At 46.2% G+C, this 17127-nt stretch overlaps 2 protein-coding genes across 4 annotated transcripts; one reads left to right on the forward strand and one right to left on the reverse strand.

The window, feature by feature from the left end:
- Positions 1-566: 566 nt before the first annotated feature.
- saa (serum amyloid A) lies at positions 567-1983 on the forward strand. The gene is made up of 4 exons (XM_067249136.1): positions 567-781; positions 937-1035; positions 1364-1502; positions 1644-1983. The coding sequence occupies exons 2-4, from the start codon at positions 948-950 to the stop codon at positions 1783-1785; spliced, it is 369 nt and encodes a 122-aa protein (XP_067105237.1). The 5' UTR covers positions 567-781; positions 937-947; the 3' UTR covers positions 1786-1983.
- Positions 1984-6575: 4592 nt separating this feature from the next.
- LOC136955418 (monoacylglycerol lipase ABHD2) lies at positions 6576-17113 on the reverse strand. 3 transcript variants are annotated; one of them, XM_067249124.1, is made up of 11 exons: positions 16954-17113; positions 15745-15839; positions 15215-15430; positions 12219-12394; positions 11367-11534; positions 11092-11275; positions 10215-10307; positions 9865-9963; positions 9530-9641; positions 9327-9411; positions 6576-6914 (listed from the first exon to the last, which is right to left on the reverse strand). In XM_067249124.1, exons 3-11 carry the CDS (start codon positions 15421-15423, stop codon positions 6706-6708), a joined length of 1335 nt encoding a protein of 444 aa, XP_067105225.1. In that variant the 5' UTR covers positions 15424-15430; positions 15745-15839; positions 16954-17113; the 3' UTR covers positions 6576-6705. The 3 variants fall into 3 exon arrangements, with proteins under 3 accessions (XP_067105225.1, XP_067105226.1, XP_067105224.1); XM_067249125.1 differs by having other exon boundaries at positions 9530-9599; positions 15745-15890; XM_067249123.1 differs by having other exon boundaries at positions 15745-15890.
- Positions 17114-17127: the final 14 nt, after the last annotated feature.

Here is a 17127-nt window from a genome sequence, read left to right on the forward strand (position 1 = left end):
CATAAATTAGTTACGGGGGGGGACAATTGATAGTCTGAAATTACAGCAGCTGTGCACATTCTACTTTCGTTTACAAAGAAAAGCACAAGATGGAACATGTGATGTGGCCAAGTTTCAGTTTCAAACGATGGAAAGTCCTGCTGGTTTTTCATCACTCAAAAACTAAATACTAAAACTGCACATTTGAGTGGCCTTTAATTGTGGCCAGCCTAAGGCACACCTGTGCAACAATCATGCTGTCTAATAAGCATCTTGATATGCCACAACTATGAGGTGGATGGATTATCTCGGCAAAGGAGAAGTGCTCAGTAACAGAGATTTAGACAGATTTGTGAACAATATTTGAGAGAAATAGGCCTTTTGTGTTCATAGAAAACATCTTTGAGTTCAGCTCATGAAAAATGGGGGCAAAAACAGTGTTGCGTTTATAATTTTGGTCAGTGTTTATTAGTCTTCCCATTCAGCCAGCCCAGTATTTTTGCCACAGACTGAAAAAGCTTGAATTCAGTTCACTAATCTTACCTAATGGTTAAACACAGTTTAAGTTACATAATTGTGTAATATTTCTGAAGTTGCACAATTGTGGAATATTCCTTGAGTTGCACAATTGTGGAATATTCTTAAATTATTTTGGCTCATCAAGCACAAGGGCTGGAGCTGGAGATTCACTTTTTCCAGTACATCCCACTGTGGGAAGGTTTATAAGGATGAGCTGCACAGCCGTTTGACAGCATCACCCTGAGACTTCACAGGATTGACCAACGGACTGAGAAGCTCTAAGGTAGGTCACTATTAGTCCAGTGTGAAATACTATTAGCAAATACTGTGCTATAATATTTGTTAATAATGTAAATATAAAATAGCTTTTTCTTGCTAAGAAAAATCTGCTGGTCTGTAGATGCATCAGTACTCTAACATGCTCTCTACATTTTTCAGTAACCTACAAAATGAAGCTGCTTCTGGTTGGACTGGTTCTGGTTTTTGTGGTAGGGGCCCATGCCCAATGGTACAAGTTCCCTGGACAAGCAATTGCTGGTGACTGGAGACCTAAACTATAGGTTTTATGTTACATTTCATATCCTCTGATGGGTTATATAATCTGATGTAAAGACTGGTCTAATCTGGTGTGTCTCAATGACACTGATATAAATAACTCAAAAGATTGCTTAATGTGATTTACGAATGTTCTCTCCATTGCTCATACCCATACCCATACCCATATCCACAGCTCATGTCAGTCTAGGAAGACAAATCTAACATTATTCATTTAACTTCCTGTGGCAAGCGACTGAAATCAATTGTAAACAAGAGTGGTCAAGCAAAAGTGTACACCGACTACAACCACTGTTTCCATCACTGCCAGGTGCCAAGGACATGCGACGTGCTTACACTGACATGAGGGAGGCTAACTGGAAGAACTCAGACAAGTACTTTCATGCCCGGGGAAACCACGATGCTGCGCAGAGAGGACCTGGAGGCAGGTTTGCAGCTAGTGTCATCAGGTGAGTCAATTTCCATCAGCCTAATCAAATCTGAATGTTTGCAGTCAGGCCATAAATTTAAGAAAACACCTATCTAGTATTCCGCACGCCCCATGGTGTAGACAGTGTTTATATCTAGCACTTTTCCTTTCTCTGTCTCAGTAATGTCCGGGAGATGTTACCAGGGCAAAGCAGTGGGAATAATCGCGAGGACTCCAAAGCCGACCAGGAAGCGAATCGCTGGGGCCGTAATGGAGGTGACCTATCCCGCTACCGACCCAAAGGACTCCCTGACAAGTACTGAAGCAGGTCGCCTGTCAGTACTGCAGCAGCAAGGTGGTAAAACTACACCCATAGTTAGCTGCCGAGCAAAATATTCAGTTTCAGCTCAGGTAGCTGATATCTTCTTTTTTTGTTTCTGCTTCCACCTGGCCTCCATGCCTTTTCTACTTCATAATATGGAGGCTTGCTTTTAACATTCAATAAAACATTTTTAACTCAATGTGAATGTGTCTATTATTTCTGTGGTTTTCGGTTAGCGGACATTAATCAAAAATCAATCAGATGACATCAGGTGGTTCTTTCACCATGCAGTATCACCTGGTCGGGGATAACCTCATGGTTCAGTAACTATCCAGATGAGGAACAACAGACCACACTGCCTCCAGAAGAGCAGTCCTATAGTACAGAATGTACAGGCACACCAGATCGGTTAGGCGCCACTAGAGAAGTCCCTTTGCTCTGGACCCTCACCTTAACCTTGCTAAAAATGAAACCAGTGAAATGAAAAACAGCAGTACTGTGTTATGGTTTCTTCATAAGCATTTCAACATCAACAAAATACTCAGTTATTTTGAAGAAATCAACACCCTTCTCGTTTGATTCTTATGCTTAGAGCTTATGAACTAATACCATCATCCAGATCTCAGTTACAACCAATAATGCTACAAGTCATTTAATTTTTTACGAGAAAATAATTTATTTTTGGAACACAACCATATTTGTCAAAATCATTACGTCATACGCACGCCACTGGTTTCTTAAGAAAAATGCACCAGTTATCTAAATTCATAATGTCATATCAGTGCACCAAAATGACACGTACACATAACCGCATCTCCCACCTTTCCATAAACAGTTAACATCTCCTTCCATTAAAAGGAATGGTAAACAAAAAGTCAACTATGTTAAAGTGAATGTGTACAGGATGACATGGATTACAGGTGTGAGTGTGATGGACTCCATGTCTGGGCTTGGATTGGAATGTTGAGGGTAACCAGAGACAACGTTCCCTGGTAGGAGACATTTGGCGTTACCTTTTCACCACGCTTAATTTCACTCCTTTTGACAAAGCTTGGGATCTTTCATGAGACCTTGCCATCCATAAACATACTGTGTGAGGGTACAGCTGTTAAAATGAATACACTTTCATATCAACTGTAAAAGGGCTTAACATAGGATGGGAATGTTTCAGATGCCATTAGGAAACATAAGTGTATCAATAAGATTGATATGATTCCCAAATATTTCGACATTCAGCATTATAATACTTGTATACATTTGCTTTGAACAAAGTAGTAAGTGAAAGAAACCCTGTTATTGCCTCTGTCCATCATAAGTTGCCCATGGTCCCAATCAGACTTTATAGCTTTCTTTACAATATCATTGGTTTTCTAATCAGGCCATTTCGTTTTTTTCCCCCAGCAGCTGGTGATATGACAGCATATGTTCATAACCACTCACACATACAAGAAAACAACAAGAATAAATTGCAATAGTCACAATAATGATACAATACAAAAAAAGCAGCTTACCAAACATAAAAACATTTGCATTCTGGAAGATGCCTATTGGGACACATCCAAACCTGTACTTCTGTGTAAAGTCAGGGGAGGGAGAGGTGTATAATCATCTGTAGGCGAGTGTGGAGTTGAAACTGGTGTTTCCGTGATCAGCAAAATATATCTTGGATACTGTCTATTGGGTCTTCACTAAAACTGTACTCTATCATCTCACTGAAGGAGAAAGTCTGTTGGAAAATAACTTGCGACCATCTAAGCCTGACAAGTCCTACGCAGTTACATCTAGCCAGCAGATGGCGCCATTGCTTAGCAATTACGGTAACTGTTGACACCAGAGTTCACCTCTGAAGCTTGAGATGGTGCTTCTCCCCTGCAGTCCAGTAACAGACAATGACAGACAACATTTGCAACAGGCTCACCCACTAGACAGGTGAATTACTAAGACGATGATCTGTTAGGCTAAATCAAGTCAATATAATCACAACTTCTTTTAAGTAAGAGTAAAAATGTAAGTAAATAAATCCTCACAATGTTACCACACCTTACATAAATATGACACAACAGGTGTGTGTAACAATTGGGTTAGGACTGGGAGTATCCAGATTTCTCTCTCATTTCTCCACAGTGAGGAACTCTGGACTTACCAAGGTAACTCTGAATGCAACGTAATTAATTACTATCATGTATTAATTCAAGAGGTAACGATGGAGGCTGTACACATTTCTTGCATACGTTTCTTTCACAAAAGGTCAAGTACACAATTTTCTCTAGGACTCGGGTCATGACTCTAGCTTTCCTACTTGCCACACACCTCAAAGCTCAAGTTCACCCATGGTTTCTCTTTTACCGCGTATACCCTTTCATAAAGAACCCATGCCTGTTACAGGAATCCCAGAGGTAAACTATCTTCTTAAGCCATGTGACCTTGAGTTTGGTCACTGATTACTGGACAACAAAAAACATTAAAACAAGTTTTTGGCAATGCCACATCTACATGAAAGGTTCAGTTAGGTAGTTTATTTACTCTAAAATAAAGATATTGTCATGTCTGAGAACCAGACCGATTGCTGGTCAAGAATAGAGGGCTGCCAGGGTAGGGTGACAGGGTAGAGGGGTGACAGGGTAGAGGGGTGACAGGGTAGGGTGACAGGGTAGAGGGGTGACAGGGTAGAGGGGTGACAGGGTAGGGTGACAGGGTAGAGGGGTGACAGGGTAGAGGGGTGACAGGGTAGAGGGGTGACAGGGTAGGGTGACAGGGTAGAGGGGTGACAGGGTAGAGGGGTGACAGGGTAGAGGGGTGACAGGGTAGGGTGACAGGGTAGAGGGGTGACAGGGTAGAGGGGTGACAGGGTAGGGTGACAGGGTAGAGGGGTGACAGGGTAGAGGGGTGACAGGGTAGGGTGACAGGGTAGAGGGGTGACAGGGTAGAGGGGTGACAGGGTAGGGTGACAGGGTAGAGGGGTGACAGGGTAGGGTGACAGGGTAGAGGGGTGACAGGGTAGAGGGGTGACAGGGTAGGGTGACAGGGTAGAGGGGTGACTGGGTAGAGGGGTGACAGGGTAGGGTGACAGGGTAGAGGGGTGACAGGGTAGAGGGGTGACAGGGTAGGGTGACAGGGTAGAGGGGTGACAGGGTAGAGGGGTGACAGGGTAGAGGGGTGACAGGGTAGAGGGGTGACAGGGTAGAGGGGTGACTGGGTAGAGGGGTGACAGGGTAGGGTGACAGGGTAGAGGGGTGACAGGGTAGAGGGGTGACAGGGTAGAGGGGTGACAGGGTAGAGGGGTGACTGGGTAGAGGGGTGACAGGGTAGGGTGACAGGGTAGAGGGGTGACAGGGTAGAGGGGTGACAGGGTAGGGTGACAGGGTAGAGGGGTGACAGGGTAGGGTGACAGGGTAGGGTGACAGGGTAGAGGGGTGACAGGGTAGAGGGGTGACAGGGTAGGGTGACAGGGTAGAGGGGTGACAGGGTATGGTGACAGGGTAGGGTGACAGGGTAGGGTGACAGGGTAGAGGGGTGACTGGGTAGGGTGACAGGGTAGGGTGACAGGGTAGAGGGGTGACTGGGTAGGGTGACAGGGTAGAGGGGTGACTGGGTAGGGTGACAGGGTAGGGTGACAGGGTAGAGGGGTGACTGGGTAGGGTGACAGGGTAGAGGGGTGACTGGGTAGGGTGACAGGGTAGGGTGACAGGGTAGGGTGACAGGGTAGAGGGATGACTGGGTAGGGTGACAGGGTAGGGTGACAGGGTAGGGTGACAGGGTAGAGGGATGACTGGGTAGACAGCAGACAGGGGAAACCACGGGACTGAATCTGAATATGGGGGATCATCAGTCATCATAACATGAGGAGTTATGGACCTCTCTCCCTCCTGTTCATCCTCTATATTCATTCAGGAAAACAAAGTCAACTTACACCCGATGAACTTTGTATACTTGACAAACCTAAACTATGACAAACAAAAATAAGGTTTCAAAAAAAAAAAAAAAAAAAAAAAACTTTTGGCAAACAATGTATAAAGTGCATTGAATTAAAGTAGAGAACCACGAGACAGTGAGAATGTGCATGGACTGATCTCTGGGATGAAGACACCCATTGCTTCTCTCTACTACCAGAGGTGGAAAACTTGATTCACAAGGGCTAAAGATCTGGAAATTACTCTGGATGTTCCTGTATAAATAACTGTTCCCTTTAAAAAAAAAAAAGAGTGTATATAACTGCGCACCCCCCCCCCCCCACACACACACACACACACACACACAAACATTTGGGAGACACATAATGAATAGAATCAGATCAACAGAACTCACATGATCACAACACACACACACCCCAACTGAGCTGACTTGGTAATACAGTATGTGAGTAACATACATTGTAGAGAGACTGTATTGGTTAAGACAGCAACCTAGCTTTAAGCCTTGGCAGTGTTTAAGCATTGAGCACTGTAGATGTGCAGTGACTGGGCTGGACTGCAGCATAGATCTGGTGCACTGCACGTCTACAAAAGGTGCTCTCCAGCGTAGTCTCAGACTGTGTTGGATGCCAGTGGGCTTCACCTTCTTTGTCATGTTGGGTCTGCCAGGCTGAGTCTGGGTTTCTCTGTTGGGGGATCTCCGTTGGTCGTGTACACATCGGTCAATCAAATGTGAGTCTTCTCAGATCCCAAACAACAGAAATAAGCTCAAAAGGCAGTTAGTCGTTAGTTCGCTTACAGGTCGGGGTGGGGGGGTGGGTGGGGTACAGGAGAGACGTGTGACAGAAGAGGACGTGAGAGTTGCCCAGTGCACCACAGGAGAGACCGTGCAGTTGTTGGTTCCAGTCTCTTCCCGGTGTGTGAGTGGGTGTGGTGCAGTGGGTGTCAGAAAAGACAGACAGAGAGAGGGAGAAAGAAAGAGAGAGAGAAAGAAAGAAAGGGGTGAGCAGTTAGTCTTTCTTCTCTGGGCAGGGGCTCTCATTTAGGAGCCCGCTTTGGCACGGCGGTTTCTGTTTCTCCCACTGGCAGATGGCATTGGCGTAACTCACGATGACCTTGTCCATCCAGGTGAGCGGCTGGGGGAAGAGGACCGCCCCCTCAAAGAAGCCCAGGTGGCCCCCGTGTAGTGTCAGGGAAAACATCACGTTCTCCTTTTTCTCTGTAGGACAGACAGAGAGAGGGAAGGAGAAAGAAGGGAGGGCAAGAGAGAGAGGGAGAGAGGGAGAGAGGGAGGGAGGGGAGGGAGAGAGGGAGAGAAAGGGAGAGGTGAGGGAGAGAAAGAGAGGGATTGAGAGAGAGCGAGAGAGGGCCAGAGAGAAAGGGAGAGAAGGAGAGGGACAGAGAGTGATTGAGAGGGAGGGAGGGACAGAGAGAAAGGGAGCAGGAGAGGGAGACACATAGGGCATGTCAGCTACTACAGCTCTAGGAGATATTACAAATATATATATATACAAATATAAGGCAACCAGGAAATGGTCTGTGTGGACAGAAAGGGTGTGTGTGTACCGTGGACTCAAAGAGCCAGCCTCTACTGCACACAGGTCCAGTGGAGCCTGGCTCGTCAGGTACAGTCAGTTACATTATTTACACTCCTAGGACACACAGTCACCAGTTTTATCAGGTCATCACTCTAATCTTTACCAGATAAAGAAAATGATGAGGTCATATACATTCATGTAATAAACCCAGACTCAGACCCTCCCAACTTCCTGTTCTCCTCCAGGAGGTGAGTAGCCGAAGAAGCAGACAGGATAGCAGGGTCTGGTCTGGATCTCCATGCTCTATCTGGGTTAGGGGGGAAGCCTGCCCAGCCTGCTACAGTAGGCTCCCACAGGGTTCTACTATACTCTAGCCATCCTTACTGACGGCTGTGAGGCAGAGAGGTCGGTCTGCCCCCAGCACCCCCCCTGAACAGCTCACTGCCTAAACAGACGATGTGGCCCAGACTTTGACTCCTAATGAACGATGACGGCTGTGTGAGGAGGTGTGTGTGTCCCGGCAGGTGTGTGTTTCTAGTCAGGTGTGCGTATGCAGGGCAAGGTGTGTGTGTGGGGGCAGAGAGGCAGGCAGAGCAGCTACGTTGCTGTGCAGAGCTGGTCAGTCAGGGCCCTGGAGTGAGGCAGTGACCCACTTCACCTTCTAGCCTGTTCTGCCATCTCCACAGGTGTTGTTAGACATAAAGCTCTACTGGGGCACAGGCCCCTATTCATATCCCTTCAGATCCTTTTTTTCGCATTCCTTTGAGCGCAAATACAGGTTTTTTTAGCTTCATGTAATATTGTTTTTATGTTTAGTCAAAATAGGATGATCTGTAGGCCTATCATTTAGAAACTGTCTTAAGTTTTGTAATGTTTTCTTACCTTAATTCTGACTTGTATGCCGAGTCCGACACCTGGACTTCTGTGTGCGTGCTGCAGTGGCTATTTGGCAAGCTCAGAAGAGCACGCTGACATGGAATTCTGCGTGCATCGGTTTGTGTTTTCGGTTAAACACTTTTACAAGCGTTGATTGGGATACTGCCTTTATTTTTTCTGGGATTATCAATCTAAATTAATGCACTGACTAATAAAGTAAATTGTTAAAACTCAAACTTTAGATTTTACTGGGGCACAGCAGATTTATACTGGGGCAAGAGCCCCGGTACAAAGGGTCTAACTACACCCCTGGCCATCTCCCTATACCACCACAGGACAGATCCCTTCACAGACACACTATCTACAACTGATCAAATAAATACATGTTCCCGTCCGGTAAAGGAAAAGTCTGACTCTTTCCGACGAAGAGTCCAGAACATGGGCGTTAGACCAATGACACACTTAGGTCATGGATACAGAAAAAAAAACTTGACAATGACACAAGGAGGTGTGTAGGCTCATGTGGAGAACACAGTGTGTGTGTGTGTGTGTGTGTGTGTTTGTGTTCCTGAGGCAGTAGAATTCTGTTAGGTATTCCAAGAACTGCTGGCTCCACACCCTGCCCCCCTCCCCCCCTCCCTCACCAGGGTGTGGAGCTTAGTCATCGGATCAACCTCTCAACATCTACAAGTCTACAAAGTCTGAAGACAAATAAAGTGACCTGTGTAAACACAGTAGACAGGTCTCATTCACTTAAGAATACTTTAGAATAGTATCATCTATTAGAATGTATTAGCAGTCTCTTCCCAGAGCTGTAGTTTAGTCTTGCTGATGCTCAGGGCTGCCAAGTTTCACCAAATGTTCAGAGTGAGATTACGTGGTCTGGGGTAGGGGCGAATAAATGATATCAACATTGGGGGACACACAATTACATTGACGGGAATGTTGCACAGTAACTATGTTGCACGCGAGCATTCACATAATACAGTGCATGCGAAAAGGATCTCCCGGAACTTGAGGACAAGTCAGGAAATGTATAGATAGAAAAAGAAAGAAGTTCTTTAATTATTGGGGGATTCTCAGCCTAAGACATAAGAGGTGTGGTGTGTGTGTGTGCGTGCGAACTGGTTGATATGCGTGGGTCTCACGGTCAAAGTTTGAAACTGGGCACCTCTGCTGATACTGTATGTTGTGGTAACTGGGAGGGTGTTAGCTACCTGCTAGTGTGCGAGGAATGGTAAGCAGTGACTCATGCACCAGGGGGTCGTCTGCAGAATTCACCAGCAACAGTGGCACGTTAACCTACAAAATAAAAGTCTGTATGTGAGACATTTGCCTTAAGAATATAAAAAAGTTCCATGGTTCCAAAAGTAACATAACATGTACACAGCACAATCAGAGGAGGCTGTCGTTCACTTACATTGTGAATAAAATGCACACAGCTCTCCTTCTCGTAGTACTCTTTCAGGGAGCTGTGTCCGTGGAACTTCCTGTAGAAACAGGAAGGACACCGTATCACACCTGGGCGGTGTCTGTTCATCAACAGAGAGGGTGTTGTTCAAATGATTGTCCGCATTAGAACCTGCTAGACTAGAAGTACTCGAGAGGCCTCTCCCTCCTCTGCCACAGGTGGGAGTGTACAGACACGGAGTGTCTCAGACAAACCCGGGTTTGAGGGAAGAACCACGGTTATCTGGTTTAGTAATGGTTCTTCCTCTACCTCCAGCCCTGTGTGTCCCCGCTGGGTCTCCGTACCTCATGATGTTGTCATCGATCTGCATGAGGGACGTTGCCGTGAACAATCTGCTCAGATCGCCGTCCTCCATTTTGGTCGAGCTTCCGAACAAGCTCCCCCTGTCAAACACACACGCGAGATGTGAGACACCATTCTGGAACGCATGTGATGTCCCAGGGTGCAGTCCAGCACAGGACAGTCACAGCTCTGTGCCTGAACCCTCTGTCTGGACAGAGGGTTCAGGCACATCACGTCATGCTCATCACTTGCCGATTCGCGTCACCTCAACACTGTGACTACAGTCTCCTCCAGTGCTGGAGAGGAGGGGCCTACTGACAGGAAGCATTTGAGATAGGAACATGGCCCCTACCTGTGTGAGAGGATAATCTTCTTCATGTTGTCGGCCATGAGGAAGTTATAGAATCTCCTGCACTGGTCCCACTGCAGGAACGTCTCCTGGGCCCTGAGGGACGCAGAGGACACAAACACACACACACACACGTCAGCTGTGCGCAGTCAGTCTGCATTCCAGACCACACGTTTAACAATGCACTGCCTAATCCAGGGGACAAAAGCCCAGGCTGTGGTTTGTGTGCAGGACTCTGACATGCTCAGCGTGAGGGGAATCTGCCATTCTAGCAGCCTACGCTGCTTTACAAACTGAGTTTAACATCCCTTCCCTAAACGTACATATGAAACTGTCAAACTTTCACCTCCTTACGCCCCCTTCTCACAAATGATTTCTACACTAGGAATGCGATGAGTGATACAGTGGACTGAGTCCATTTAATAGATGGCATGGATGATGTATTAATTTTTTATGGCTTTGAAGAGCATGGAAAACACTAATTGGAAAGGACTATAATCCTATTTCACCAAGAGGACAGTGTGTCTGTTCCTGTCTCTAAAACGAGTGCTCTCTTCATCTTTCTCTCTCTCTCGCACATATATAAACACTGGACAGAACACACTGTCACTGCCAGGAGACCCTGGCAGCCTCTCAACAGGAAAGGTGTGGTTCAGCCAACTCTCGTTCTATCCGGAACCCTTACCAGAACTAGTCTCGCTCTGCGCCTCGTTGAATACATTTACTAAGAGTTGTCCTCCCTCACCCGCAACATGAAATAAATAAGCCTTGTGCCCGTTCTCATCCAGTGAGACTGGACTGCCCATTAGTCTGATCAGATCCGAGCGGTGGGATTAATGACTGGGACACACACACCTGGGACATACACACCCACACCCACCTGAGAGCGCTGTATCCCTGGCACATGCTGACGCAGCACAGGACCCTCTCCTGGTTGGCCTGGCTCTCCCCTAGGAACTTGCACACGATGTTGCCCCCCAGGCTGAAGCCCACCACAATCAGCTGGGTCTGGGCGTACGCCTTCTTGATGTAGCCCACCATGGCGGCAAACTCCCACGTGCACCCTGACCACATGACACGGACCACAGAAATGACCCCTTGATGTCCAGCCCACTCCCAACGTGTGCGTGTGTGTGTCACGTGTGTGGTCCTCACCGTAGGTGAACATGCGAGGGGAGGTCAGCTCGATGTTGGGCAGGGCTCCCAGGTGGTTGAGCACGGCACACCTGTAGCCTTGCTTCTGAGAGTGGCCTACGAAGGTACGGATGTAGTGCTTCTCGCTATGGTTACCGATGCCCGGGCATATCACCATGGTGATGTCGTCTGTTGAAACAGCCAACAAAGGTGGTCAATGGAAAATGGTCACTGACACATTTGCAAACGGAGATATGTAAAGTCGGATATGAACAGGTTCTGTTCGTCACTGTGTGGTAAGCAAATAGCACCCAAGATAACCCTTGGTGGCACTGGACATCTACAACACAAACCTCTGTCTGGGTTCAGTTACTGCAAATGATTGGTTTTACTAGTATTCATGATTTTCACTATTTTAGAGTAACATTATGTTATTTGGGTTGCGAGTGCACAGGTGGGAGGAGATCAGTCCAGAGTGTTTTACAGAGGTGAGCTGAGGCCACACCGCAGATAAAGGATCCATCTTTGAAACAGCGTCCTCACAACAACAGTGACATAACCCCTGTTCAAAGTAACTCTATTCTGTAACAGGGCCCGAATCCAAAGCCCAAAAACAAACAGTGGCCCCTTGAGATTAAACTCCAGTCAGGTCGACGATGTCACGGTCAAGTCATTCTCTTCTCTCGTGCTTCTCATTTGAATCAACAAGCGTTTCTCAAGCACCCACTCTCGGTACGGGGTGACCTCGATTAACTCATTACAGTTCTAAATATGGTTACACTTCTGTTTTCAGGCAATACACACACCAAACCACACATTCTCATTGACATGTACTGGTGTAAAAAGCTGGTGAAAGACGTGATCCGATCTCACCTCCTGTCGGATGGTCCCCCAGAGACTCAAACAGGTCAAAGGTCGAGGTGGCCCCGTCTTGCATGGGTAGGTACTTCCTCTGTCCACAGGGGTGGGGGGAATTTACACGGCCCATCTTCCCATACAGGGCTGTCTGGAGGTGGCCACTCTTACCCCACAGCAAGGGAGGAATGTATCTGCAACACACACACACACACACACACACACACACACTTTAATGCGTGTACAAAAGTTTAATGGGACAAAAGGTGCTGCGTACTTCTACGACACGTAACAGAGATTGACATGTTTTTACAATGTTGACTTTCGCGTTTAAACCTTTGGTACACAATACACACCGGAAAAGATGTGTTACATACAATACAGCCTATATTGCCAATCAGTGATAACGTTTGCTTAAATGCTGCATCCCTCAGACATCCACCGTGTTTATACGAGTGTAGAGGAGGTCAGTCTTACATAACATTGCATCCACGGAGATAACACAGATAAGAGTAGGCCTTTATTACATCTACAGCTAGTCCTAGACTGGAGAACACCGGCTTATCGTCCTGCCGATAGCCATAAATTCCCCTTCTCACATTAGAACATAGCCTCCCCAAACAGAGATCTACAAACCTAAACACACAGCAGCTTGGATGTGCTTCTGTAAGACACGCCTACAACACTTATCTAGGTTTCAACTATGTTCCTTTGTTTGAGCTCACAGGAATGTGATTTCTCACACAGACACAACTTGCCTCTGCTCTAGTTACAGAGGGGTGGATAGCTTGGAGGCCGCTACCAGACCAGAGCAAGGACAGTGTCGTACCCTCAGCAAAGGACAAACGGATATTGCACACACGCACACACACGCAGTACAGTAAACACTGCAGTGAGCAAAGTCCGCCATTGCGTGAACATTTACACAATCTTTTGACCTCCTTCCTGTCGTTACTGTCATAGGTTAGTCACGCGACCCGGGTCACAGAATCATTTCATTAGCCCTTTCATCAAATGCACCTGCAATGACCATGCATTTGTCAGACTAGAGCCTTCTAGAGCTTTCTCTCTGTGGATAATCCTGGGGAGGTAGGGAAGGGACAGGGATGATCTCCTTGTGGTGATGAGGACTAAGAGGACAAGAGGATCAGAGCTGCAAGGCCATCGCAAAGCTGCCGTTCATCTACAGGAGGCAATAGCCAAGAATTACCCAGCCAGAGAACCTCCTGCTGGAACAACATCCCCTGTTATGTGAATATCGTAAACAAAAATAAACCAAAAGGAACTCGACGATCAGTAAAGACCGCCCGGACAGGTCAGGTTGGTTTAGAATAGACTCCAACAGGGCTAAAAGAAAAGCCTGTTGTACCGTTTCCCTTTGTGGTTTACAAGAAAGCCCCTGTAGGGCATCCTGCCGTGCTCCTGGATGCACTGGACACAACAGAGGCCAGGATGGGGCAGGAGGGGGGGCCTGCTTTGATAGACATGCCCCCGAGTGCTCGGAACTCCACATCAAAGTGGCAGACTTTCACTGCTGGAGGAGGCCTGGCAACCTGTACACGCTATCCATGCTCCTCTGATCTACCTTTGAAGCCGTCTTCAGACGTGATCTGCGGAGCATAACAGAACCCATAGGAGGCCAGGATTCAGACGGCGTGCATTTGTGTTTTTATATGAGCGTGTGTGTGTGTGTGTGAGTGTGTTGTATGTGATTCATGGGCTACATTACAGCTGGGAAACAACCCTCCATTGTACAAATGTTCTGTTCTATTGCTAAAGAGGAAGTCACTTCAATCAGCCATTTAACCCTCTATACAACACCAGCCTGTTAGAATCCACATGCTGAGGAGTGGCAGAGATGTCCCAGTGCTCCGCCCTCCATGGTGGCTCCTCCAGGCCATCTGATTGATCACTGCGTAGTCCTCTGGGGTCATCTGGAAACTGTTATGCAATCCTCACAGGCATCACTGAACATAAACTACAGAAAATGTCTACCCGACCAAAGATGCATAAGCCATTAAAAAAACCATGACCAAGGAGTACTGATGTGAAAGGAAGTCCTACCAGTGAAATAATACACGAGAAGCCAAACTGATTGGATGCCTGAAATCATCCAATCAAATGAAGAGAACTAGGCTTAAGATGAACATTCAACACCTATTTTCAATTCAATCAATGTATTATTCAACACAATTATAAAGTAGTATGCTAATAAAACAACACACACCACAGGATACTTTATCTTAACCAGCAGCCAAGTAAACATTCTTATTTACTGGCAAACAAGCAAAAGCACATAGGCAAGAATGCCCTGAAGAGCCAAACTCCCCATATTAAGCTAATCATTGGTCAAAGCCATGTACTGTTAGCCTAAGAAAACATCTTCCTTAAAACAACCGTGGTTGAGTAAGAATTGCTTCCATAGCCTTGGGAGAGAGGCTCTCAAGGTGTCATCCACACTGGGATAAGGGTTCCTCTGGCCAAGGCCAGAAGACAGGAGAATCTGAACATTCAGAGAATGCTTCTCTGCATTTTCAAAGAGAATCTACGTGACATGTTACCACAGCAGGAATGGACCACATTAAGCGCTGAGTTCACACCTTAATAGTGACAACTACTTGCACGACTGTGTCCAACCCAAAAGGTGTGCCCTCGAGTAAGCGTTCCGCATTCCAGAACTTACATCTCCTACACATTGATAATAACTTTTGGACTGAAGGAATCCTAGACTGGTAAACAGTTAAACACTGGAGACATGGCAAGCCCAGATGGCAACACACTAACACGTCCAGAGTCCAGAGTGGCAGGCAGACACTAGGCACTAGACAGACAGGCAAGCTGGGTGTGGACAGACAGACAGACAGGCAAGCTGGGTGTGGACAGACAGACAGGCAGGCCGGCAGGCTGGGTGTGGACAGACAGACAGACAGGCCGGCAGGCAGCAGACAGGCAGGCTGGGTGTGGACAGACAGATAGGCAGGCAATCTGTGTGCAGACCGCCGATGATCACTCACTCTTTGGTCAGCAGGGGGCAGGACTTGAGGAGGAAGCGGTTGAGGGCTGTATCCTGATAGGTGACGTCAGGGGGCGCGGTGGGACTCTTTAGATTCAGGCAGCGGACAATGACGTAGAGCACCGTGGCAACAGCTGCCAGCTTCACGCCATCAAACATGGCAGGCATCTCTGGGGCGAGGGTGTACACATCCGACTCGTGGGCGCTCATGATTGCACTGGAAGACACACATGAGACTTCAATAAACACTGACTGATGGACACGAAATCTGTAAACTCATCACTTTGGTCGGTAGGGAAATATGAACACAAATGCCGAACAAAGTAGGAAATAAAAAGAACTAAGTGGTCGAATGTTTTTTCTTAATAGTCACAAAGAGGAACTACTATTTTTGCTGTTCATATGAAAAAGGTAAACAATCAGCTGCTGCGAGAAACTAAACAAGGAATATGTTCTAGAAGAGGAAATGAAACGGGTTTCAGATGCTGTTGAGCCATCCAAAGTAATGCAATGTAAAATTTGAATACTTACAGTTTTAAATGTTTCGATGATCAAAACAAACAAATATCTTCTTCGTCCAAAGTAGTAAATTTGTGTAGGGACAGGTCACAGTGATGAGGTCAAATCTGGAACAAAATTAAATTAAATAAGTACGGTGCCCAAAAGTCCTAACAGTCCTGTCATAACATTAGTCGAGTTAAGGCAACAGCAGAAATTGAGACATAGGTGTCCATGTCTTAAGATACATTCAAATCAACAGCCCCACAGCATCATTATCAGCAATGCACTGACCTCAAACCCTCTCATTCAATGCTGCGTATCCACATACCAGCCTACTGAATAGGGAGCACTGACCTAGAGCCGCCTCCCTGGAACCAACAGTCTCCAATCACAGACATAATTCCCCAGAGATGATTTGCTGTATTCTCCAATCAGAACACACTGATAATAATCAATCACTACACTGGCTACCCAGGTCAACTCTAAGTTCACTATAAAAACTGTTCTTTCTGTAGAGCTACCATAGATGTTTTAAATGTAGGATTGTCCTTATTAAATTGGAATTTCCATCAATACATCTAAATTGTGATCTGTAAATCCACTTAATGTAAAAAAAGAGAAGAACATTTAAATCTGAAAAACATAGGCAATATTCATAAAATATTCAAAAGGAACACAAAAGCGTGTCTAATCTTTATGTCTGTAATCTAATCTATGAAGCTCCCATGACTGCGAAAACAAATAAAATCACACCTTGACCAGTCCATCAAGTCCAGGGGCATACAGTTTGTACATCTATGGCATGGCAAGAAATATTAACAAACACCACGTACTTTTCGAGATATTCAGGAGAGTCACAATGTATTTATATTTGTTCCCACCCCTCTGTGATCTCTTCCAGTATGTCGGGGAATACACAGGGCCCCCGGCCGCACCATCCTTATTTACAGTTACGCATCCTGCCAAGCTAGCTTAAAGCTATCACTCGTCTGTATGTATGTATCAAAACGAGAGATGCGACGCATCTTAAAAACATGAGAAATAATCACACTGTGCCATGTATAAAATATGTTCAAGTCAAATGGTGAGGTTACTAATAAGTGACAGCAGCTATACTACTACTACTACTACTATTAGTGCTAACGTTAATATGCGACAAGCTCGTGTATGCTAGTAGCAGCACCGTCTACGCTACGGAGAAGTGATGAGAAAAGCTATGAAAGCAACATGATCCGTTACCGTTGTTTGCTAAACCGTGTCCGGACGTTTCCTCTTCCCTAGTGAATCTGTAACTGAGTTTTCCATGAGGATTTCGCTATATATTTATATCTCTATCTAAACATAGTTTAACGTGCCAGAACGTTCTTTCTAAAGCTCTCCAAGCTTTCCATGGGCGTAAATCGCCATGAATCT

Source organism: Osmerus mordax, chromosome 13 (assembly GCF_038355195.1).
Source record: "Osmerus mordax isolate fOsmMor3 chromosome 13, fOsmMor3.pri, whole genome shotgun sequence".
NCBI lineage: Eukaryota > Metazoa > Chordata > Actinopteri > Osmeriformes > Osmeridae > Osmerus > Osmerus mordax.